At 39.5% G+C, this 25,130-nt stretch overlaps 2 protein-coding genes across 6 annotated transcripts in view; both read right to left on the bottom strand.

Annotated features, from left to right (window-relative positions):
• Window positions 1–9,671, bottom strand: part of arhgap42b (Rho GTPase activating protein 42b) — a 122,468-nt gene extending 112,797 nt beyond the window's left edge. Inside the window, exons 1-2 of the mRNA XM_007569943.2 lie at window positions 9,185–9,671; window positions 4,330–4,430 (exon numbers count right to left, since the gene is read on the bottom strand). Of these exons, the coding sequence (XP_007570005.1) occupies window positions 4,330–4,381 (52 nt within the window). The 5' untranslated portion in view covers window positions 4,382–4,430; window positions 9,185–9,671. The remainder of the gene's footprint in view (window positions 1–4,329; window positions 4,431–9,184) is intronic.
• Window positions 9,672–15,848: 6,177 nt separating this feature from the next.
• Window positions 15,849–25,130, bottom strand: part of cntn5 (contactin 5) — a 155,231-nt gene continuing 145,949 nt past the window's right edge. For all 5 annotated transcript variants that reach the window (XM_016680665.1, XM_016680663.1, XM_007569936.2 and 2 more), the window contains 6 exons: window positions 21,463–21,697; window positions 19,685–19,794; window positions 19,350–19,536; window positions 19,098–19,210; window positions 17,201–17,369; window positions 15,849–16,759 (listed from right to left, as the gene is read on the bottom strand). In XM_016680665.1, the coding sequence (XP_016536151.1) occupies window positions 16,656–16,759; window positions 17,201–17,369; window positions 19,098–19,210; window positions 19,350–19,536; window positions 19,685–19,794; window positions 21,463–21,697 (918 nt within the window). In that variant the 3' untranslated portion in view covers window positions 15,849–16,655. The remainder of the gene's footprint in view (window positions 16,760–17,200; window positions 17,370–19,097; window positions 19,211–19,349; window positions 19,537–19,684; window positions 19,795–21,462; window positions 21,698–25,130) is intronic.

Raw genomic sequence — 25,130 nt, 5'->3', positions numbered from 1 at the left:
AGGTTGTTAATAAATCTGTAAAATAATAAAAAAGAAGCAAGAAAAAAATCAGAAGCAAGAAATTTAAACCACTGTATAATTCACACATTTTTAATTCAAAGCAATTCCACAAATGATTCCCTGAAACTCAACCATCTCTTTTGAAAGGTAGTTAGTTAATATTTCTGGTTGTACGAGCAAATTTTCTCCGTTTGTATAAATTTTGATTTAATTTGAGCCTCCTCTGTGTCGGGCCTCTCAAATTTACAAAAGCATTGACCCCGAGTTATACAAAATGACATCGTCTTATCATACCAACCCAGTACCACATTGCTCACAACTCCTTTCTAACAGGCACTCCTTAGAAAAACTTACATCATTATTTCCACTCTCACAAACATAACGTCTCCCGTTGCAACATAAGCTTCCCAGATTACATGTTGGAGTGTCAGGTGAGGTTAGTACTAATGACTGTCATAAGTGTCTGTTAAGGCAGCCTTGAAACCACCATCTATTCCCTCTCAAGATTATCCTTCTCCAAGCACAGTGCTAGTAAAAAAGCAACAGAGTGATGACTACAGCTGACAGAAGCTCGATATTTCAAGGTCAAGCCACTTAACAGACAAAAGGCTTAGCTAGCTACTTTCTTTTTTCTTTTTTTGCTTCATATCGCCACAAACGCCAGTCTAACTGAATGAGTGACATTGTACAATTTAAAGATTTATGCTAATGCATGAGCTCACCTGTTTATTTGGTGCCTGTTGGGACAAAGGATGTGCACAACTGAACAAAAAAAACCAAAAATCTAGATTTACCTTTTATTTCTTTCAGATTGGCTTTTTTCTTTTCTTCAACTATTGGACATCTGTTTACATAAACTCTTCACAGTCCAGGCATCAGGGCAACTGCACTGTTATTACCTCACTTTTACCTCGTGGGAGCCTGGATTTATCATTTTCTGAAAAGAAGATTAGGCCCTCTGCTTTCATGTGTCAAGACATTTGACGCATCTCTTTGCCAAGCATCTCCTGCTTTTAAGTGCGAGGCATTGTTGAAAAGCAGAGGACAAAGAGCAGCCGATATTTGGATGCTCAGGTGTGACAAATTCCTCAGTGAAATTGTCAGTATGCAGCTACAGATTGTAAACAGGCTGCTCAGGATAGAAATGTGGGTGACGGAGCAGAATGACACAGAGCAATCAAATTTGATTTAAAGTGATTGTTTACTCCCTCTGGGAAGTAAACATGTGAAACCAAATATGAGTATAAAGAACTTGAGTCTTCCTGTCCTCTTGCTTATTCAAGGTCATACTGTAGAGCTGTGAGGTTCTTCCAGTGTTCTGGGTCAATTTAGTTATGGATTAGAGACAGCAAAGTTGATGCTTCGGCGTGGCCAGCACAAAGCCCTAATCTTAAATCCATTTAAAATTTGTGGACAGAAGTACAAACATGTTTGAGAGCAAGGTGGTGGTTACTTCTTGCAGAGGTGTGAATGCACAGTCGAACTCTGATGCAGTCCAAAAGAAGTGAACCTTGGTCCGCCTAAAAACCTCGGTTTTGGTTTAGATGAAGTGGCCAAATGGACCAGGGACCGTTCTGAAACCATGATGCAGCTCATAGCGAAGGGCATTCTGGGTAAAAACATCCAATACAAACTTGTGAGTCTTGCACCAGTGGGAGAAATGGCTCATGGTCTTTAACCAACAACAAAAGAGAAATCCTTCAACGGCTAAAATCTGACACCAGTCCATTTTTGATTAGATTTCTTGAAGAACATGCGCTTCAGTGTCTTGTTCAAAAGTTTTTGTGTTTTCTTCAGTAGTTGTTGGTGCAGCACCACTCCAGGTGAGGGGGTTTGGGTTTGTAAGTACAGTGCAGTGTGAAAGCGAACAGAACCAACTGAAAATGTAACAAATGTTCCAATTTTGTTCTGCAGTCGAACCAAGACCAGACCAGGACAGCTGTGCAGCTCTTCCTCTGAATTCTTGGTCAAATTAGTTACACAAAGTTGATTCTTTGGAGTGGCCATCACAAAACCCCAATCTCAACCCCACATAAAATTTGTGGATGTTTTTCCACATGTTTAATCTCTTGATGTGGGGTTGGTTGTTCTGCTCCTCTGGCTGATAAACTCAGAGGACCACTAGTTTTTTGAATCCAAGTCTAACTAGTCTTCGCTCCTGGCATCGATAGATTTTATGCTTACACATCTAAGCCAGGAGTCAACAAAAGTATAAAGACTTCTCAACCATCCCATGTAACCTTTGTGTTGTGTTTGCCTTCATCGCTACGGTTCTCTCCTGTCTTCTCTGCTCAGCTTTTGAAAAGCTTTTTCAAAACAATTCATATTCAGGTTTCCAGGCCATCTATCTGCTTCAGAGGTTATGATGGATTATATATATATATATATATATATATATATATATATATATATATATATATATATATATATATATATATATATATATATAAACCTTACTTTCTTTGCATACCTTGCTCAAAACAGAGAACAAAATCAGTTAGACTGTGCCTACATTTTCTATATTCTCAAAATCCACAGATCACCACATTCCAGAGTTAACAAACTCAATATTCATCAAAGCATTTCAACACAATTAATCACAATAATTTTTAACAAGGCTTTCGGCTTGTGTGTCTCCTTCCAATACGTATCACATTTCAGCAGAAATGTTTATAAAGTTGTCGTTAGTCGTCTAGGCTAAATCAAGGCCAGAGGGAAAGCACTTGAGCCGCAGCTTACATGTGCAATCTCCAGCTTCACGAAGATTCCAACCGAGGACGACATGTCGTTGTTTGTGAAGAAACGGCCTCACTCCAGGCTTCTAGTGGTCTGACTTTGTTCAAGTAACCACAAAGACAGCTTTTGTGTTGAAAATGCTAAACTGAGATTAACTCCAGCTGGCAAGCAGGCTGCATGAAGCCTAAGAGGAGAGCACAGAAATCTCTCAGTTGCTCTGATGGCACAGAAAAAAAAAAAAACAACAACCTAATAACTGAACTGCTGAACACAAAATGTCCAGCTGCTCACAATGGAATCCAAAGGAAATATTTGAAGTTTATCCACCAATTGCACAAGTAAAAACATCCAGCAGGATATTATGAAGCCCATATGACATTGATTATCTGCCAATGTAAAGAAGTGAGAACCTAATGGTGCCATTGATTTCAGAGGTTATGCTTCGTCAGGATAAATGGCTTTCCAACTTTCTAATATGTTGATATAAAAAACAGCCTTGATAACAATCTTCAGAATCTGTAATATATTTTGAAAAATACATCATAGCTGCACTTTATTACAGCCATTCATCAGTGGACGAAGTTGTCTTTAGCTCTTCCATGCAGTGCCTTAACAAGAATTTTAGTTTCACCACAAAATCTGATTATTTTGACATTAGCATCCATTAATCATTTTCCTTGTAGAAATTCAAGTTTGTTTCTGTGTAAAGAATCTTCATCTGTCAAAACGGACAAATGGCCTCTCAAAAATATGTTTATTTTTATATTTGTATTGTCAAGCAAGCCGACACTGAAATGAGCAGAATTGTATTTATGTGTTATGAGGAGTTTGCATGCTGTGATGTGTGACGACGGCGGCTCAGACAGCTTTCGCCATTGTTTGATGATTTGTGTAATTCCCACACTGTGGGCATCTGCTTTGTTTTCTGCTCTTTTATTTCCACCTCCCCGCGGCTCTTTACTGTCGAGTATTCCTGCCCAGGCTTTGTCAAAACCATCAAGGATCTGTCTAACGTGCTGAATGGTGTGTGAAAACATGTTAATCAAGCACCCGTTTCAACGCTAAAGACCTTGATGTCCAGTCTACCTGAACAGACAGGGATATTCAAACTGTTTGCATCCTTCTGATATATTTTCTGCTTTCTGAATGAAATAAAAATCACTCTGCCAAATCTTCGCTCCTGAGAAACACAGTTCGCATGTGTTACTGGTCAGCATGAAGGGTAAAGTGCGTCTCTCTTGAGAGCAGTTTCCTTATTTGAGCTTTGGGTCAACAGGGTCAAGCGTAGGACATTAATCACCGGAGTGAAAAAAAGGAGAAAATCTCTACTTTTGAACAAGAAAAAGGATTGGCTATCTGCTCGACCTACGTGTGCGAGCTTACATTTCAACTCAACAGCTCATTAAAACCGAACTGAATGTTCCTTATGGTTGCCTGTGTCGCAGATCTGCATTCACCTTGGGTAATAAACCTGTTCTGGCTTCCAATTAAAGGAAAACATTTACATGCACATCCCAATTTAAATGCACCACCATCAGGGCAGACATGCTCAATCACCTCCAACTCTGTCTCATTCATCACGGTCTTACTTACAGCCGGAGTCTCCAAAGGCATCGATTCGTTGGCTGATGCTTAGGTCTCCCATCACTCAAGAGTCTGGAAGGACAATTTGGTCTCCAGGTTGCTTTCTGGACCTGATGGTGTGAAACCAAACAAGTGAGACAACCGACAACATCACAACAGGTGAATGATTTAAGCCTTAAGCATTGTGTTTGTCTATACCGTATTGATAAAGCCATTGATTTGACAAGTATCACTGTATGTGTACTTCAGATAGTCATAGTCAGATAGTCTTAAGGGGATTTGAGTTGCATTCTGTGAACTAGATCTTTTCATTAGTTTGGTTAACAGATGACCCTGGTCACTCCTCTGAGAGACATTAAAATCAACTGGATATCTTTGATTTTATGTCTTCTGGGTTAACCATTAGTTAATAAAAAGTATGCTTACACTAAACAAGCTATAGGACATGGCAGCATTGTTAACACATACATGCATGAATTTAGTTCTGTTACCGACTTGCTGTTTCATCTCTGTGCTTTGAGCTATGATGCTTACATGCAACAACAGGCACATTGTGATGATGACAATCCGACTCTACAAAGCAGCTACTTACAACAAAATTATTTTCTATTTTGACATGCATGTTGGAGTACTAAAAAACATGTTCTTTTAAACATGTGCACACATTGCAAATAGTGCATGTGGATTGGGATCAGGGGTGTGAAAACTCCGTATTTAGTGTCCTGAATCTTTTCTGGGTACTTTAATCCGTCTCGCTTAATTAATTGATTACCCCTGTACACCCAAAATGTAAAGCTCAACAGAAACAAACAAACAAACAAAAACATATTTCTCCCAAGGGGTCAGCTAGCTAATTTCAGAATAATGAAAAAAGTGGGTCATGCTGTCAGTTTCACTTCAGTTTGTAGGATCAACCATGCAGAGATGAAGGAACTGGTAATTGAGAAGTGCAGTGGAATTTTTCCAACATGTTCAAAAAATAACATGGTGGTCAACAAATAGCCACAATTAATAAAAAAAAAAAAAAAAAAAAAAAAAAAAAAAAACTTGTACCAATTTAACTATTGTCTATTTTAAAATGCTAAATCTTGGATGGTGTTTAAAACAGGCGAGACTTTAAAAAAACAATAAAGTTCATTTAAATGTACATGTAACTGTATAAATAAAAGGTTGCATTAAAAAATATAAATGACAAAAATGGACCAGGCACAGGTTAAAAGGTGAAGTGCACAAAGGAAGATGGATAGTCTGGACCCGCTTCATAAAGTATTATCCAAGCCTCTTTTAACTTTGTACATTATAAAGTACCTCAGAAGTTGGAAAAAAAAAAATGGCAGTCTGAACAGAAAGCACAGCTTATGTCCTCTCAGAAGATTTTAACTTTAAATCCCCCAAATTCTCAACTCTTTTGTTGAGCTTAGATTAGCAAATATATACGTCTCCAATGATACAGTCACTTTAAAACTTAAACAGACACAAGAAGGAGCACAGGTAATCACATAAATGTCTCCTCTGTACTATTTTATTACATAATTTCATTTTAAGGGAATGCTCAGATTGTTCCAATTGATCCAGGTTTCACTGAGCCCTGCTGCCAAGGTAATCTTTAAATCAGGCAATATGTCAGCTCTGCCCGAGGTTTGCTTCACCTGGCTTTACTATAAAGTAGGCAATGATGCTGTAAAAGGCCAATAAATGAACTGGATGCTCTCTTGAGCAGCTAAGCTTAAAACCCAAGGATAAATTCGGCGTTTATCTTTCTGTCCTTCGACCACCAAAAAATGTAAAATGGTCCCAGCAGAGGGGTCTTAGTGGCAGGTCACGACAGTTCAGACTCTAAAGAAAGCAACGCATTAAAGAGACAGGTGACTTTGATTAACCTTCATGTAAAAAAAGCAGTGAATAAAAGATTGTGTATTACTTTAAAACACATCTTCATAAAATAGTTGTATACCAAATACAGCGTTGTGAAACAGAATTTGTTCTCTGACAGATTTTGAGTTATTTGGCCTCTTTTTCTCACTTTGCAAAAACAAATTCCAGTTTCAAACAACGATAACCCGAGTAAATACAAATTGCAGTTTTCACCTGATGACTGACATAATAATGCAGTGTTTTAGCCAAGCCTTCCAGGTCCATCATTTCCTGGATGATCCGTCCCGCTGTGTTTTCATGTCAAGTTAAGATATTTGCTGTGAATGATGTTGAGCTTCGCTTTGCGCTCCAGAAAACTGCAAACATCGAGACTAATATGAACAACGCAAAAAAAACGTGAAAACAGCCACGAATGAATGTTGCGCAACTAACATTATTATCAACAGCTGCTGAAAATAACTAAACAAGTCACTTTTAATGTAACTTAGCTACTTTCCAAATCAAGTAATCAGTAATCTAAGTTACTCTTAGCGATGCCATCACTGCCCTTATGTGTTCCTAAGGCAGTTTATGCATTAGTTGCTTCCAGACATGTTTAGAACTAAACTACACATGTCTGTCCTCTCTTTTGGAAAAGAGGGGAAGCTATTTAAACCATTTAATAACGTACGATGGCTAGCAGCACATTAGAGAGACTGATACTGAATATTTTAGTAGTTCAAGTCACTAAGTGAAACATGTATAGATTTATTATGCACTGATGTTTTCAAGTCTTTATTTTCTTGATGGCGATGTTGCGCTTACAACTAATGAAAACAATATTAAAGCTTAGAATGTTACATTAAACCAGTTTAAGGGATGACAAAAAACGTTGGCTTCCTGAAAAGTGTTGCAGAGCTGCTAGCTTTAGACTGCTAAAAGAGCCTCACCCTGAAACTTTACACTTAAACTACTGATGACATTCTTTCCAGTCACAACATTTTTCCTTCTGAGAGTGCTGGTAGCATCCTAAAACTAGAAGGACAAAATGTGTGCAGTTTTCGTGAACACTAGCAACGTGAATGTGGTGCCGTATTTCAGTGGAGTGTTTTATGCCTGCTGAAAATATGATGGACTCTGTTAGAGAACATATTGTAGAGGAAGCTAAAATTGGTTCTCAAAGTTGCACATCTATTTATTTAATATGGGATTAATGTAAAACCTAACAAGACAGCAACTGAAACTGGACAGTGATTGAATTGCCTAGTGAAGTGCTAACATAGGCAATCCCCAGGCCTGAGGTTTATAACTCCTCTAAAGAGACGCAATAAGGCTATTTATACTGCAAGACTGCTTTGTGATTACGTCAAGAAATACTGTGTCCAACTATATAACTTACACTAAAAAAAATATTTATTCTACATATTTTCTGACAACATCAAAAGGTGCCTCAAGCCTGTGTTGCGCCACCGAATAAAATTTTGACCACGATCAGAAATTCAGTTATCTGAAAAGAGCAATATGACAGTCTGTGACAATATCACCTAACCAGGGAGATTATAAGGTCCTGGAAGAGGTCTGCGTTGAGCTGACTGTTTCCTCGCGTGAACTTTAAATCTCCCTCTGCAGCAGCCCCCTCCTGTTCCTCTTTATCCCTCAGATTTCTGCATCCATCTCATTATATTTCCCCACACAAAGCGTCTAGAGAAAAGAAGCTTGGGTCTCTGAATTGAATCACCACTTCCTTCCGATCAGCGGGGATTCGGCAGCATTCCAAGATCTGTATAAACAAACCGCTGTTTGTGACTTTTCCTTTTTGACAGGAATTAAATGTTCATCTGTGCCCCATGACGTAAAGCGTCATTTCAAAGTTATTCCTAGGTGGACGTGATTTCTGGCAAGGGCAAAACATTTAGAAGGTCATAAACAGATGCACAGAAAAATCCATGGAGAAGCTTTTTGTTTAGTCAGGTTTTTGGAATTATTTGACTGGCTCATTTTATCACTTTAGAACCAAAGAATTAAATGTATTTTACGATGCATGCGTATTCAGGCCCAAAGAACGTTTTTAACCCTAAATAAAATCTGTTCCAACCAGTTACCATCAGAAGTCATCTAATTAATAGAGTCCATATGGGTGTAACTTAATCGCAGTAGAAATCCAGCTGTTCGTTGAAGGTCTCAGAGGTCTATTAGAGAACATTAGTGAAAAAAACACCAACATAAAGACCAAGGAACAAAACAGGCAGGTCAGGAACAGAGCTGAGAGGTTTAAGGCAGAAAAGTTGAGCTTTTATAGCCAGCGCCACAGTTTAGTCCTTCCTTTTTCAATCATGCACGACTGTGTGTTATCTAACACACAAAATCTGAAGAAAATCTAAGAAAGTTTGATGGCTTTTATTACTCTTGCAAGGCACTGTGTTTAACTATATTCCAGATATAACATTTTATGTAAATAGAGATACGAATTAGAATTTTATTGTATTGCTATACTTTTCAAATAATTGTAATGGGTAGAAAGTTTCACAGGCTGTATTTATTCTCTTCCTCGCAACTTTTTTAAAAACACATAATGAGGCTTCACAGTAGGATAGTGTTGCTGTAATTGATCACGGATGAGGATTCACTGTGTATCAAATTACACTGTTTTTTAAAAGAATTTTCCTTCTCATAACACACAACCGGCCACAGGCAAACATACGGGGAACAAAGAAAGATGGCAGAACTCCTGACAAATTAAAAATATGTCGCTTTACATGCCAGGTTCAACCAGATAAAATAAAAAAAAAAAGCTTAATTGTGAGAATGTTTCAAAAATCAAAATCCTTCAGCCATGTTTCTCACCAATTTGTTTCCCTTTCCTATGACAACAAAAAAACAAGTTTGGACATTTCATGTCAAGTTGCACAAAGAACAGCCCAGAGCACTACAATAAAAGACCAAAACATGGAAAACATAAAGTGTGTAGAAAAGATCAAAACAACAATTCAGTCACGATAGGATATTTTACCTGTTCGTGTTAGAAGAGTGTGTCAGTCTAGCAGGAAGGCTTGGAGTGTCCTTGGCCTTTCCACATGGAGTTTCCAGTGCATTCACTGACAGAGTGTGATGAAAGAACAGTCACGTTCATGCAATATTTGTATGTTATTCCACAATCTTCCGCTCTCTCTCCAACTTGAGTCTTCTGTCTGTGTGATTGTGAAGGACAGATTTTGGACAGCTCTACATTTTTTCTGCCATTTTCAGGCCCGAGCCTCAAACATTTATAGGTTGAAGGTTGGCAGGGAGATGCAACTTTTGAGACCTTATATTTCACAACAAGAAACTGTAGATAAAGGCTTTACGTTTACTTTGATTACATTTGCATGTGCTTGCACTGAAAACAATCAAAAAGCTGTTGGCCTGTTTTAAGCACTGCAGACATGGCAGTGAGGCGTGGCATCAGGTTTGAAATCGGGAAGGTCAGGTAAGTCTGCGTTTTCATGAACACATGCTAGTTGCTGAGGTTTCTCCTGCAGGTTGTGTTGTGCAGTCGTGGCTGATGAGCTTAATGAGTATCAGGTGTGTTAGCTGCTGCTTTAGCCGCCCTCTTCCCCTCATGGAGCGGAAACAGCAGCAGAGGAGGAATGAGGAAAACAACAAGAATTTTTCCATCCTGCTCAGAATCCTCCCATTTCTCCGTATTTTTCCCCTCTTGGTCTTGTATTGATGGAAGGGGAGTTTTAACGTTTAATAAAGTTTGCTTCAGCACTTCAAAGAGATCTCAGTGTGGAAAATGATTCTTTAAATGAGGTAAAACTTTCAAAACAAACTTTTCACTCATCTAAGGCGGGCAAAGCCAAAGTCATTCACAAACATGTTTATTGCAGGAAAAATACAGAAAAAAAACCAAACATGTTTTCTCAGTGCTGCATAGAGGGTTATTTGTAGCACTGTTGCTTAGCAATAAAAAGGTCCTGAGTTCAAATCCCAGCTTAGGGTCTTCCTGTGCATGTCTGTGTTCTTTGGGAGTTTTTCAGCTTCCTCACACAAACATGACTGTTCTCCAAATTGCCCTTAGATGTGACTGTGGTTGTTTTTCCTGTGTTGCCCTGTGATGGACTGGGAACATTCAGGATGTACCTGCCTCTTGTCCAGTGACTGCAGGAGATGGGCACCAACGCCCCACAACCCAGGTTTGATAAGCAGCTGTAGACGATGGATGGATGTTGTTTTCTCTGCTGTTTCTATTTCCAAAACTTAAGGGCATTCAGACCAGCCCTGGTTAGTCCACTTTCTAGTTTGTTTGTCTAGAAAGTCTGGTTTGTTTGGGGAAATGTGAACAAGACAAACAATCAAAGTCTGATGCAGACCAAAGAAGCAAACTCTGGTCCGCCTACAAACCTATGTCCCGGTTCGGTTGCAGTGAACTTTGGTGCCGTTTGAATGCGGATGTGATTGGAAAGTGGACCAGGGACTGCTCCAAAAGCAGGAAGCAGACTATAGTGCAGGGCATTCTGGTTAAATACAGCCAAAACAAATGTGTGAGTCTAGCACCAGGGGAAGAAATGGCTCATGGTCTTTTGTCAAAGAAAAACGAAATCCTAAAACTGCTAAACTCTGACTGTGCTCCTTTTTTATTTGCATCGAGTGAAAAAGGATTTTGTGCCCTATATCTTCTTCAGAGGTTCTTGATGCAGCGCCACCACAGGTGATGGGGTGAACAGATTTTCAAAGGGTTTGAACTTTGAACTGACCACTATTTTTAGAGAATAAACCCTTGTTGTGCCATTTATTGGTAATGCAAAAAGTGCTGCAAGTGATGACACTATGCATCTACTTCTTTGCTTTCTAACCCTTTTAGGATGTAAAAAAAAAAAAAGCTTCTTATCTTCATTAATTGTTAAACCGAAGTTTGCAGTGCTACGTACGGATGCTTTACAAAGCTGCTTCCTTCAGTCGTTGTTCTCATTGTTTGACAAAACGTGGCACTCCTCCCTAATCCTCACTGTGTGATCTCATAGCCACTGATATGTTGGAAACGAATGGTCCAAACAGCAAGCACAAATTAGCTCGCTGTATCAGAATTCCCAACGTTATTACTTTTTCATTTAGATACCAAAACACAGTGAATGCCACGCACAGCAGCAGAGACTCAGCCGCTTTGGAATAATTTTATCAGAAGAATGTGTAATTTCCACAAGCCTTTAAATGTGCGCCGATATAGAATCAGTCAAACCACACTGGTAGGAACAAAATGGAACACAATCCGACATTTAATTAAAACCTCCCAAGATTCTTTTTAATTACAAGGCTTATATCTGTGGAGCAGAAAAGGGCACTCCCTAAATGATCAAAAATCATGCACCCTTAAATAAGCACTTTCTTAATGAAATGTAGCTTAGTTTCTGAGGGGGAAAGCTAAACCAAATGTAGGACTGAAAATTGCATGAAGCATAAAAAAACGTCTGTTTGATATCGCAGTTTGGCTCTTAGTGGAAAGGCAGCGTCTGTTGGAGGGCCGTGCTTTCCTTGCAACTCCAGGGTGAGTGTTAAACTGTGACCCGCATGAGAAGCTAACTCACAGCTCAGCTCTAAATCACAGCGTGAATCCCTGCAGAGACAATTTAATACTTGACTTTGTACGTTTTAGAAGGCTAAAGGATTCCTGGGAATGGATGAAGACAGAAGCAGCATCAACTGTTATTTGCTAGGATACTGCAGTGGGAGACAACCACCCTCAGTGTCTGTATGTAGGCTTTAGAAGATACGGCATATTACTGTAGTTGGAAATCAGAACTCCTTTGTTTTTAACATTTAAAATTACCAATTTTGGAATTCATAAATCACATCTGATAACAACATAAAAAAATAACTAGGGAAAACTGATTTCTACAAAGCAGTGATAAGAATATGTAACTTAAAATAAGTGGAAAATATTCGCTCCCTTCAGGTCAGTATTTAGTAGATGCGCCTTTGGCTGCAGTCACAGCCTGGCGCCTGTGTGGATCCGTCTCAGTCTGGCAGAACTGGACAGACAGATTCTTCCTACTAAACTGTTCAATCTCTGTCATTTGCATCGGCTGCAAACTGTCCTTTTTCATGTCCAGCTGCAGATTATCCATCAGATTGAGGTCTGGGCTTTGACTGAGCCCCTCCAAAACATACACCTTGTTGTCTTCAAACCATTTGTGTGTACTTTTGGCCAGAAACTGGAGGACAAGTCAACAGTTTCCCTAATGATTGTGTAGGCCATGACAACATTTTGAACAAAAAAGACCCAAACCTTTTTGCAGGTTTTACATTTTAAAATTGCTCAAAAGCTAAATTTTAGGTTTTCATTTTCTGAAAGCTTATTAATCAAAACTGACTGAATAAAATGTTGTAATATATCACTTTTGGAAATAACTAAGATAAATAACCTGTCAGTGACATTACAGATTATTGAAGCATCTGTAGTAGAAACTCACAAAACTATAACTTTGTGGTCCAGTTTTCATGTAAAGTCACTTAAAAAAATGATAAAAACTTTAAATATTTATAAATGTTTTTGCGTTACAAAGTAATGTCCAACAGCATTGAGAAAAACTTCCCATATATGATTCATTCATTCAGGAAATGTAGTTCAACAACATTTTCATTGACAGATTTTTCTCTAATAATCATGCAAATACCGTCATCAAATTAGTAGACAAAGAATTTGAATCTACAAAGGCAAAACGACTTCAAAGAAGAAAAAAAAGGGCTTTGACAAAATGAACAGGCTGTGACGTACAAATAAAAGACCAGCGGATTCTTTTCAGCATCCTATTCAGAAAAAGATAAACCACTGCACCACATCTGAAGGACGCTCGCTGGGGGGTAAACACGTGGTTCTACAACTCTTCTATAAAACAAGACAGACTTGAAAAGGGAAACTGAAAGGACTTGAAACAAAGACAAAAACCATTTAGAAGATTTATGATGAGAGAGCTCAGCAGACTATAAAAACAAAGAAAAAGTATGACCAAAACAAATAACCAAAGAACATTTTAGAGCTGTTGTGGTACAGTGTTCTCAACTTTTCTTATACCAGAACGACAGAAAGAATTTACTAATGCTGCAGATTGGTAAAGATGCATCAAGATTGACACGCAGATTTTAAGTGAAAATGATTACAAACATGGTGACTCCTAAATATTTTTAAGGCAAAACACTTTAACATTAACTTTTCAAGAAATATAATTTACTTAATTAGAGTAAGCTGCTGAAATGCCATAAAAAAAATGTGTTCAGTTACCAAGGACCAGACTGTAAAAACAAAACCTGGTAAAACAAACAAGCATTTAATATTTATTAGAATTATGCTGAGAATAATTAAGCTAAGCTAATTTTACATGCCTACAAAACCAGATATAGTACATAAATGATCAAGAACACTGTATAAAGAGGAAAAGTAAAGTACGCTGTGACAAAGATGAACATGCAGAGACACACGCTGACATTAACCTGGGGGGTAGTTCATGCTTTAATTGCTGACACCATATCTCTGGGCTCTCTGAACCAAATAGGTTTCCTTGCTGGATACATAATCCATTATCATAAATCAGATGCGCCAACACAGACAGGTGCTGCATGAATAATTAAAGGTCGGTACATTAGCACTTGTGTGAACGCGTGTGTTTGAGCCAACGTCACTGAACAGACTAAAAGCACCACAGAATCTCTCCCTCCGCATTAAACAGCTCGATGTTCTGCTTCGCACACAGAAACAGTCTCCAAGTTGGGGGGAAGGAGATCGCCCCTGACCGTCTGCACGCTTCCTCAAAGTGTTACCAAAACAGAAAGGTCTGAGAGGAAGAAACGGTGGGATAGACATTGCTTCGAGCACTGTTTGTCCCCATCTTCTGCTGTCTGCTCTTATCTCTCCAGGGTTAGCCGGTCCCCTTCTTTGAACCTATCGCAAGGTAGATAGGTTACTCTGACTCTGTAATGGAGCCTTTAAAGCTGCAGGCAGAGCGAGCGAAAGTTCTGCAGAAGTAAGAAGGCTTTCGGTCTGCAGATTTCCATACCAACATTAATTAACTTCAGGCACATTCATTTCAAATTCCTCCCAGTGAGAGATAAGCTCGTGCTGCTGATAGGACGAGAGGGGCTCGGACGGAAGGAGAGATGCTCTTGATTCTGCTCTTTCTTGACTCTGCAGAAGTTATTTTATCAGAAAAAAAAAGTTGTGTGGCCTCACTTGCTTCTTTTGGGAAATTCTTGGGAGAGTTTCTCTTTTTTTAAAGAGATTGTCCAGATCTTCAGTGGGGAGAGTTTATTTAGAGTTAGTAGTAGGGAAACTACTACTGATAGCAGTTCTTACCTGTAAGAAAGAGTTAGGAGAGTGGGGTTTGTAGAAAAGTAAATAAAATCCTCAGAGAGGTGGAAGACAGAGCAACTAAGAGTCTTAAAACATGTAAATGTTCATATTTGTATGATGACATTTTGTATTAGTTTGGAAATTACTGAGCTGATCAGATGATCATGTGCAACAATAGCTGTTAGCTTGTGGAGGGTTGAACCCCACAGACTTAAACATTACCAGGTCAAGTGGCTTTAAATTACCCGTCTGACTAGCTGTTAGCCCATAACCACATTATTTATTCATTTTTATACAAACTAACAAATATATAATATCTATTTACTATAGCTAAAGAGAAAATACTTCAAGGACACTTTTAGGCATGTTTTAAAAGTATTTGAAATGTACATCTAATCTTAAAAGACATACTTAAGGTTTAAAAGTCTTCTGGTTTATTCTGCACTACAGTAGAATTTATTATTTTATAATCAATTTAGATCACCATAAACATTTTTTAATGCATCCATCCATTGTCTAATCCCGTTTATCCTAACAGAATCATGGACACTCACTCATATCTAAAGCCATGACCATCAAAATAATTACCTGTGAAAGAGGCACTTCCCCCTCGTATGAAAAAAAAAAAAGATTTTGATCTCCTAGTATTTGCAATAAAACTTCACTTCCTCAAGCCATCTCTCAACAACGTTGATAAATGGCAGACCTTAGTCGTAGGTAGACCTTTTACCGAGAGGCTGGGGCACCCTCCTGGTGGGGAGAAGGAACACTGGCGTCACTTTTCACGCAAAGGTGGGCAGCAGGTGAGACTGGGATGCTGGACATGATCATTTCTCTAGTCTGGAGGATTTCTATGAACTGTCTTCCTTAGAATGAAGGAGCCGAATTTACACTTCAGAGGGAAACAAGATCTTCTTTTACACACAACCAGCAGATGAAATATCTTAAAATATTAGCATAGCTTCTTGATCAGCGTTGTCTCTTCTCCAGCATGCAATCAGTTACCATTGTAGCCAACTCTTCAGCTGGTCGGTGGATGGTAGTCGTCTTCAACGCTTTCATTACCGCTTTGGTTTAAACAGCCGTTTGTTGTTCATAGCAGGTTAGCTCCAGCCGTGCCCTACGTGGATCTGTCGCTGGCCGTCCGTCCTCTAGCACGCCTACTTCTGTCCAATCCTCCTTCATGACAAACCATCCATTATTTTCTGTAAATAATTGAACGTTGTCCTTATCTCCATTGGAAACTGAACAAACCCCTCTGCAATGAAGCCCAAAATCAATGTACTTGCCCTGGAGCAAGAGGCTACTGCAGACATGTGTGTTCAATATTATAAATTGCAGACAACAAGAGTTTAAAAAATATACATCACATTTATTTGTACTGACACCAGAAGTCCGTACAGAGTTGTCTTTGTCTAATCATGAGTTTGGGCACTAAAGGTACCTGTTTCCTACTTCCATACATCCAACAGTGAACAAACTGTATCAACAAGCATTGCTGAGTCGCTACTAAAAAACAGTTGGACAGAGCTGACACACACCACTGTTATTTTTCCTAAAGGTAACACAATGTACAAAAAGCAAATCTGGAAATAGTAAGATTCTTGGTTCCATATAAAAGTTTTTTTTTTTTAATCCCTTCTTGGTGTGTGAATAAGAAAACAATGCACTTATCTCTACGGAGCTTCTGCTGCATTGCTGTTAGGCAGCCAAGGGGTAAATTGATGCAGATAAGTAATGAAAAGATACACGTTGGCTGATCCCTGTATTACTACCACAGCAGCTTTCAAGAAACAGTTCATGCTCCGTGGATCCCTGGAGCTGTGGGAGCCGTCTGGAAGTGGTTAGGCGCCGGCCACCGAGAAGGACGCAGAATGCTAAAATAAACCATGTAAATCTTTCTACACAAAGTTACATTACAGCACCACGTTACTGTGATGTTCGGAAAGAATTGTGCAAATCAAACATCCAGGGCCTCAGATGAAACTGAAAAAGTATGAGCTGGGTGGCGTTGCGTGGAAACCGGCTGACTCAACCCCCGTCGGCATGCCTCGGGCCCTTTAAGATGGCTAAGGCCAAAGCAATCAGGCAGTCAGAGGGAGTTAGGGAGCAGATGACTGGTAGCCCCCTTCAGAAACGCGAGGACGTCAGGGTTTCCTCACCAAGAAGCCGAAGGCACCAGGAGAACCAGAATCAGCACTGTCCATGTTAGGCACCGTGCTGGGCGATGCACCGAGCACTGGCTGCTTTTTGCTCGAACGCCTAAGACAGAGGAAAGAAGGCAAGGTACATCAATACACAGCAACACAAAGAAGCATTCATTTTGGATGCTAAGTAAGACCATTGATCCAATGGTCTCTGGAGCTGGTAAGACATATTCATTTTTCTTAAAGACATAAAAGAACGGAAAAAAGAAACCACATGTTCTAAAAAAGATTCTTTATCATTTACAGAACAGGATCCCGCTGCTTGGGATTTAATTGGCTGCGCATGAGTAGGAAGGTTCATGTGGGCAATTTAATTAAAACTGAATTAAACAAAGGCAACTCAGCTCACTAAAATAAATTTGTTGACAGGATTAAAGCCAAGACATAAGGTAGGCACAAAACAGAAACAGCTTGTACGGAGAGATGTGATTTTGGAGGTCATTCATGTATGTGTGTGTGAGTGAGTGGCGAGAGCGCTAACCAGCTTTGAGCTTACCAGAGGAGGTCACAACTCGAACTTGGGAGCTGAAGGCTCCCTCTCCGCCTTCACTGAGTGCATGCACCTCAATGGTGTAAGTGCCCCCCTCTGGCAGTGAGAGCATGGTAGAAGGGTTAATGGTTCTTGTCACCTGGATGTGGCCTCGGCCCTCCTGTTTGAGTAACACCTGCAGGGCATGTGCATATAGTCACTTGAGGTCCACACCGTATGTACGTTTCACAACATTATGATAGACTGTGATGAAAAGCAGAGCTGTCAGTTGTAAAAAGAGACCTGCTGTGCAATATGGTGCCTGGCAAAAGCATTCATGTCCTTTGAACTTTTTCACTTTTCCTCAAATTACAACAAATTCAATGTAGTATCGAGTTTTATGTGATAGACCAAAAAAAAAACATATACTTGTGATGTGGACAGAATTCGCTCTTTATAAATTAAAATCTGAAAAGAGTGTCTGAAAAAACTTACACAACTCAGACTGCACTGTAATAAAACTAGGTTTTATGGGAATCCTTTCAGGTTTGGTAGGGAGTATTAGGAAACATCATTAGAAAGACAAAAAGACACACCAGACAGAAGAGATTAAAGCCAGCTTAGGGTGTAAAAATATCCCAGCATTGAGAATCCCATGAACATGAACATGATTCAAATCCATCACCTGAAAAGGTAAAGAGTTTGGCACAACTGTGAAACTCTTAAGACTGTCTGGCCACCAAAACTGACGAGGCCAGTTGTGACTCTGCAGGAACTCCAGCGAACCTTAACCCACCCAAACTCCAACCCTAACCCCACCCGACTCCACAGCTCAGGAGAATCTGTCGTCAACATCTATGAGTTGTGAATTCTGCAAATTTCACCACAGAAAAGCAGTGAGAAGATAAAAGAAAGCCAAAAGATTTGCTATCAGCAGTTTGTTCAATAGTCATATAAGTAACACAGTAAATGTGTGAAATAAGGTGCTCTGGTGAACGTGACTAGTGTTAAGCTTAGCCAACAAACAAAATGCGAAACACTGATGAAAACTAAAGGCTCTTCCGTATTTCATCCATATCATATTCCATCATCTCTCTGCGATGTGTTGTGATTGGTCAGAAGTTTATGGTTTAAATGTTTATCATGTACGTTTTTGTACAATGTTTCACAAAATCCCTAATAAGATTGTCAAATGGCTAAAGACTCCTTAATGGAAATGGCTGTCTGAAGAAAGGTTTTCTGCTCTCTGTGACCGTTTTACATGTCTGCTTAAGGGTGTGTGACATATGCTGAAGTGGGGAGGGTGTCTTCCAGGTGGTCTGCACCAAGTGTGAAAGGTGTGTGTGAATACGAACATCCTGCAACCATGTAGCTGTGCAACGGCTTTTTGGCTTCGGAACAAGTATGGGAGAGCCTTGACCCTAGACATCATCCTGAATATAACATTTTGAATATCGGGCTGCCAGTATCTAGCTGTGTGAATATTTCTGCACATAGCACGGACCAAGAAGGAAAAATAGATGGATTAAACATAACATAGTGAAATCCTAGCAGAAATAACCCTAAAAATCCAACCAGGGTTACCCCAGATTCGTTTAGATCTCAGCATCTTTATGCGTTAGAACTGGCCTGCAACATATTTTGAAGTTTGTGTTAAAGAGACAAATATAGTTCAAAGGGTCTGAATATTTTTACCAGGCACAATTCCCCCGAGTTTTAAGTTTACCCTGGAGTGAGCATTTCATTAACTGTCTTTGTCTCGTCAGATGGAATCACTGAGCATTGTCCCCAGATACAAAAGAGTACAACATTTTCTGATTAAACCAAACTAATTGAGCTGCTGTATGCTGAGGGAAATCAAGTGTGGGCACAGCTAAACGTACATTAGCAAGCTGCTTTCAATTTCATTATATAAAGTCCTTACCATGTATCCAATGACGTCAGACTCATTGTCTTTTGCCTTAACTGGATCCCAGCTTAATGAGATGTTATTGCCTTCTTGAATCCACATGAGGTTGGACGGCGGCTGAGCAGGAGCTGTGTAGTGAACACAATAGCTCATGTTCCAAAGTGCTAATGGATAGTTTCTTCCAACTAGGCCAATTTCAAGCAAACCTTGCAGGCAGCATGTGTTCTGTAAGCAGTGTTTCATGATTAGCATCAGTATTGAACTCACGGGACTTCCTGGTCTTGGCTGTGACAGCGGCACTGGCAGGACCCTGGCCAATGCTGTTGAAGCCTTTCACTGTGATAAGGTAGACACTGTTCCCTTCCAGGCCTGTCAGCACCATAGATGTTTCATTTTTAACCGTGCGTCGTTTCTCTCCGGACTCCTCCTGCTCTGCTTCTTTCCAGTAGCTGACCTGTGAACAGCAAGTAAAGACTGAAAAATTGCAGTCATAAGCTCCAGCTAATGCACAAAGGAACTAATACTCCAGCAAAATGCCAGAGAGGTATAATCTATATGTGTGACTGTACACAGAAAGTGGCACAGAAAATCTATAAAATAACCTCATATCCTCTTGGTTTTCCCGGGCCCGGATTGGGTGGTTTCCAGGTCACCTTAATTTCCGAGGAGGAAATACTGTATGCTTTTACATCAGATGGTGCTTCCCTTGGCTCTGTGTAGCAAAGCACATAGTGAAAATACTGTGGGTCCAGTTCTGGTCAGAATTTTACACACCTAAATTGAGTCTTTTAAACTGTTTTTCACCAGGGTGCAGCCATATCAGAATACAACCTCAATATACACACATATAAAAATGTGAATTTCAGTATTTTTTCTAATCCACACAAAAAAATAATATGTACGTGCTCAAATATAAACATACACCCGGGATTAGTATAAGTCTGGGTGAATATTAAACTTTTCCTCTTCTTGTTGATACAGTAGGAACTGATTTTAAGAGTAATTAACAATTAAAGTAGTATGAAAAGTCACTAATTTACAAGTTTAAGTTGTAACCAATGGTACTGTATTAGTAACACAACTTTTTGCTAAAATATCACTGAAATAACATCATAAAACAATTAAATTTAAATATTTCTGAGGTCCCCGTTTACTCCATCTCTATTATTTGGTCAGAAATGTAACATCATTCATTTACTAATCCAAGAAGTCTTTGAAGTATGAGAGAAAAGATCGCTTTTACTCTACACAGTGGAGATTATTTACAGATAACTGTGATTATATTGGAGTAAAACCTTAATGGAGATGGAATAAAGCAACTTTTTCTCTCCACAGAAGCTGCATCTGATGTGGCGTTCTGTTTGGCTGTCTTGTCTCCCTGTAGGAGGACATCGGCAAAAATAACGCTGCCAGCAATTAAATGTGTCCCTCTGCTACTTATAACTTTTTACTTTTCATGAATATAGGAAGTACTTCTGGATCAGTTCCTCGTCTTTTTTGCTCTGTCTTCTCAAACACCCTGCCGGTTGTGGCAGATGGCAGCTCAAGCTGAGCCAGGTCCTGGTTCTGCTGGAGGTTTCTTCCTGTTAAAGTAGTTTTTCCTCTCCACTTTCGTGACATTCATTATATCTTTATAACTGAGCTCAATGCACTGCTATATAAGTAGAAATAGCTGAAATGCATGTGTGATTGAATTTAAATCTTTTTTTTAAGTTCTTTGAGATGATACTATATAAATAAACTTAAGTAATTAAGTTAAAAGCATAAAGCCACTACTTAATCCATCCTAAAATCATTATCAGTTGTGTCAAATACTTGATCCAAACTTTCTCTTTCCAATAAAAAGAAAATTAAGTTAGGATGTTTAAGAATTATTAATGAACCATTGAGGTTAAAGCCTATTGTAAACTGAAAGATGATGGTGGCACTGTTCACAATGAAGCAAGTTTTATAAAAAGAAAAAAAAAAAAAAACTTCAAGCCCAATTACCACATAGACAAACCAAATATTTTTGAAAAATGTTTAAAGAATAACAAGAAAGATTTTGCAGAATATCAAAACTGGCTTTGGAAAGCATGAAATCCGCCGACGTTAAGCATCCAGAAAAACCTCCCCTAAGTCCAGAGGCTCTGTGGAATATTTACTGTCTCTGCATAATCAAAGACATTTCTGACACTGACCAAGAATTTAAATGAGTTCTGCTGCTCAGCAGGGGTGTATGTATACATTTGACTGTATTTATAATAGTTTTATCCACTTTTGGTTTTAAAAAAGTAATTCAAATTGCATTTATTTAACAGTTTTATCAAATCATTAAAAGCCTAAAATTATTACAAAGATCATGCCAGTGATGGATTTATGCAAACTGATGTTAGCATACCTCCCTCTGCAGAATGGATGACGACAACTTTGCTGAAAGGCCCGTCTCCCTTATTGTTGTAAACACCCACTTTCACTTCAAACGGAGTGAGAGGTGGAAACGTCTCATCCCTGTATTTGTACATCGTAGCATCCGCAGAGGTCACCATCTTCTCCTTCCAGCCTCTAGTGCCGTTGGCACGAAATGCAACGATATATCCAAAGCCCTCGCCGTTCTGGAACTCCTCAGACACAGGCTGAAGGGAGAACAAATAAACATTTAGGTTTTTTTTTATTAGTTTAATAGCAAACGTCTTTCCTGGGACCTAGGGTTGGAGATGAAAACGTAAATCATTTCCACATTTTATGCCTGGACAGTCACTGCAGAGAAAGCAAGCAACTTACTAAACATAAACTGAAACAAAGAAAAGGCTTTTCTTTTTTTTTGTGATAGCGCCACATAGCCAGCTTTCACTTTTCTAACCATTTACTGTAACTGCCTGCCACTGTTAATAAAGATGCAGTCAGCCTTGAGTAATGGAAACAAATCATATTTGGCTCAGCTGTACGCATTATGTAGCTATTTATCTTTCCGTGTCTGACAGGAGGATTTTTGCGACACCAGGTTTCGTGTGCCGGCTTCGGTGATTATCCGCGGTTTTTCCTGAAGTGGTGAAACTGGGAGCTTTCTTCCACAGCTGCTCTGAGCTTAATCGAATCAAATGCCAATTTATTAAGTGAGCTAAAATCTAATTAAAATATGAGCTGCAGGGATTAAATCTTTGGCTACATGTAATAAATGACAAACACCTGTACACCTGTTTCTGGCAACGGCTTCGCAGCTAACTCTGTAATGTGCTGCATTTGCATAAGCTACAGAGTTACGCTGTCCCCCGAAGGCATCAACCACATTAGACATCGAGTCTGCAGAGGGAGTAGCGGGTGGATGGAGATCTAGTTCACATTTCATTCAACAAAGACCAGTCACCATGACTGGCTAATTACAAGGATGATGAGTGGAAATAAATTAGCTTTCAAAGATATTCTCAGATCTGGCATTGCTTTTGAGGAGATGGGGAGGAGTAAGGGTGGTTTGAAAGCAGCGTGAAAAAAATGAGCAAGCTGAGCTCAGAAACACTTTTGGGTTTGGGGAGGAAAGATATTCAGAGATATGAGCAGAAACAGTGTGGGAGCGCTGCAAGGTAAGTCCTTTGGATGAAATCATTGGACCTGCTGGGCTCGTCGATGGTAACTACGGGGGCATCACTAATAGTCCTCCCTATGGCTCCTTGAGAAAAAGCAGTCAAACAGTCTACTCTAATGAGATGGCTCAATGAAGCTGGGGAGGCTGTTTAGTCATTCATCCTGCTTAATAACCTTGCCCACCATGGCTGTCGAGGCGCTGATAACTCTCCGCAGATGACTGCAAAGGCAGGACTGCAGCGTGCTCACATGCCTCGACTGCCAAAAAGGGCAAACTCTCCTGCACTGCCTGCTTTCATATCCATCTTCATTGATCACTGACAGAGTCCTGATTTATTTCAGAAAGTGTTGAGCAGAAACGAGAATAACCAGGGCAAGGCAGAAACAATTAGAAAGCTACTATCCAACAGGAGGTGACTGCAACTTAGTGGCCGAGGTCCCTTTAAGCACGCTCTTAGACGCCAACAGAGAGAAAAAAACACCAAGAAGTGCAAAGTTGTATCACGAAAAGTAACTTTACTGTGTTCCAAACATTTTGCTCTGTTACAGTCACAAACACTGATTTATTCTATGAGATTTTATCTGACAGAAGTAGTACACAATACTGAAGAGGAAGGAGAGTTCTCGCACAACAGCAAACACCAAAACAGAAAGAAATTCCAGTAATCTCATCAAACTGTAATCGCAATAATTAACACAAATAACCAGCGGAGGAGATGAGTAGGCGCTGGCTCCTCCAGACTAGCAGCAACAGCAATTTGCAAACATCTGGTGGAACTGTGAGTTTGCTTAGTTCGTCATAAAAAACACTTCTCAGTCCAGCACTTCTAAGAACAACGGCATGATTGAGGAGTACTGTTACGACAATGTACTGAAGGAAAAGGGTCAGAAAGAGTAGGAGTTTCTTACAGACACACATTTCAAGGTGTCAAACTATGAAGTCAAATTTCTTTGAAGTTATGTTTGATATACACAGCATTTTGTAACAACTGATGACATAATAACTTGATTTTGCTATAAAATTGTACTCTGTGCCTGAAAAATACATAATAATGCCCCTTTAAAAACAGCCTTTATTGTGTTGAACCATAGAAAGTATATGCAAAAATTGTCTTACTATAAATTACTTTACTAATTAACTCAAATCAGTCCAAAGACTGGAAGGACAGCCCTTGTTTAGATAGGGCTATTTTTGGTATACTATCATCATGTTCTTTCATCAGGTGGCCCAAGTTTTTATATGGAGGCTGTAAATGGGTTACACCAGCAAGGTAATCATGCTTATAAGATATGAACAGGGCGTGATAAACCAACAACCACTGTTCCATCTGGAATGGGCATCATCTCCAATAATGTCGCACTGAGGGACACTTCTCATGACGTGAAGGTTACCTTCGTAATGCCTATCGGGTTCCATACCCAAACACTGCAACAGTAACTGTCAGTGGTCTCCACATCTGTTCACCGCTCCCCTGCTAATATATCTTTCCACCAATCTCAATTGCAAATGATCGTCAATTCTCATAGCAATTCTGCACATGCACCGCCCCGAATCTGGCTCCGAGCCAAGCTGTCCACCCTGATCTGGTCCACATTAATATCCTCATAACTTGGTGTGGGATTTATTGCATTTTCCACAAACACTATAGCGAGAGATTACAAGCGCATATTCATAAACATCCCTGGGTTTAGTGGGAACGACTGGAAGAGTCAAGGTTAATCATCGCTGGGCCTCTCTGGTGGGACCAAATTTGAAATTCTCTACATCTTAATCACTTGTGCCGCTGATGCAGCTCTGTGTAGCCCTCAGCCCAGCTGGCCCTCTTCTAGCTTCATCAGCAGGTTTTTGCAATTGCGACCAAGATGCCCCCCTCCTACCCTCACCCTTAGTCTTTAAAATCTTGGGAAGTTAAACACATTTCAACAGAATAAATTAGGAGCCGTGTTTAAAATGCAATGAGCTATGATCCTGAGCTACTGATGCACAGTTGTTATTAACAAAGCAGGAGTTTCACTCTGCTGGAAACAGCTCCGCTGTTTGCATTACCGAAAAAATGCTCCTTTAATCTCTCAGCAAGGTGCCAATAACAGCCATTTTAACAACAGGACAGTATACATGAACAAACAATAAATCTGTTTGAAAATAATGCAAACATGGTTGTTTTGTACAGCAACGAGGTTCCAACATATTAGAATACAAGACCGTCCAGGTTAAATCTTACGGATTTATTGGTTATTTATGTTATTTTAAATTGTGAAATACTAACTTTTATGATTCCTGTCATTCTGGGTTTAAATGTGAAATCTATTATATCTGTTTTTATGAAGAATGAACACAAAGGAAGAAGAGAAACAAGCAACGAAGGGATGAAACAAGACAGCCAGGGAAGGAAGCAAGGAAGCAAGGAAGGAAGGAAGGAAGGAAGGGAGGGAGGGAGGGAGGGAGGGAGGAAGAAAGGAAGGAAGGAAGGAAGGAAGGAAGGAAGG

The sequence above is a fragment of the Poecilia formosa genome, unplaced genomic scaffold, assembly GCF_000485575.1.
Source record: "Poecilia formosa unplaced genomic scaffold, Poecilia_formosa-5.1.2 Scaffold252, whole genome shotgun sequence".
NCBI lineage: Eukaryota > Metazoa > Chordata > Actinopteri > Cyprinodontiformes > Poeciliidae > Poecilia > Poecilia formosa.
Note: the sequence above shows the minus strand (reverse complement) of the source record. Positions and strands in the feature narration are given on the sequence as shown.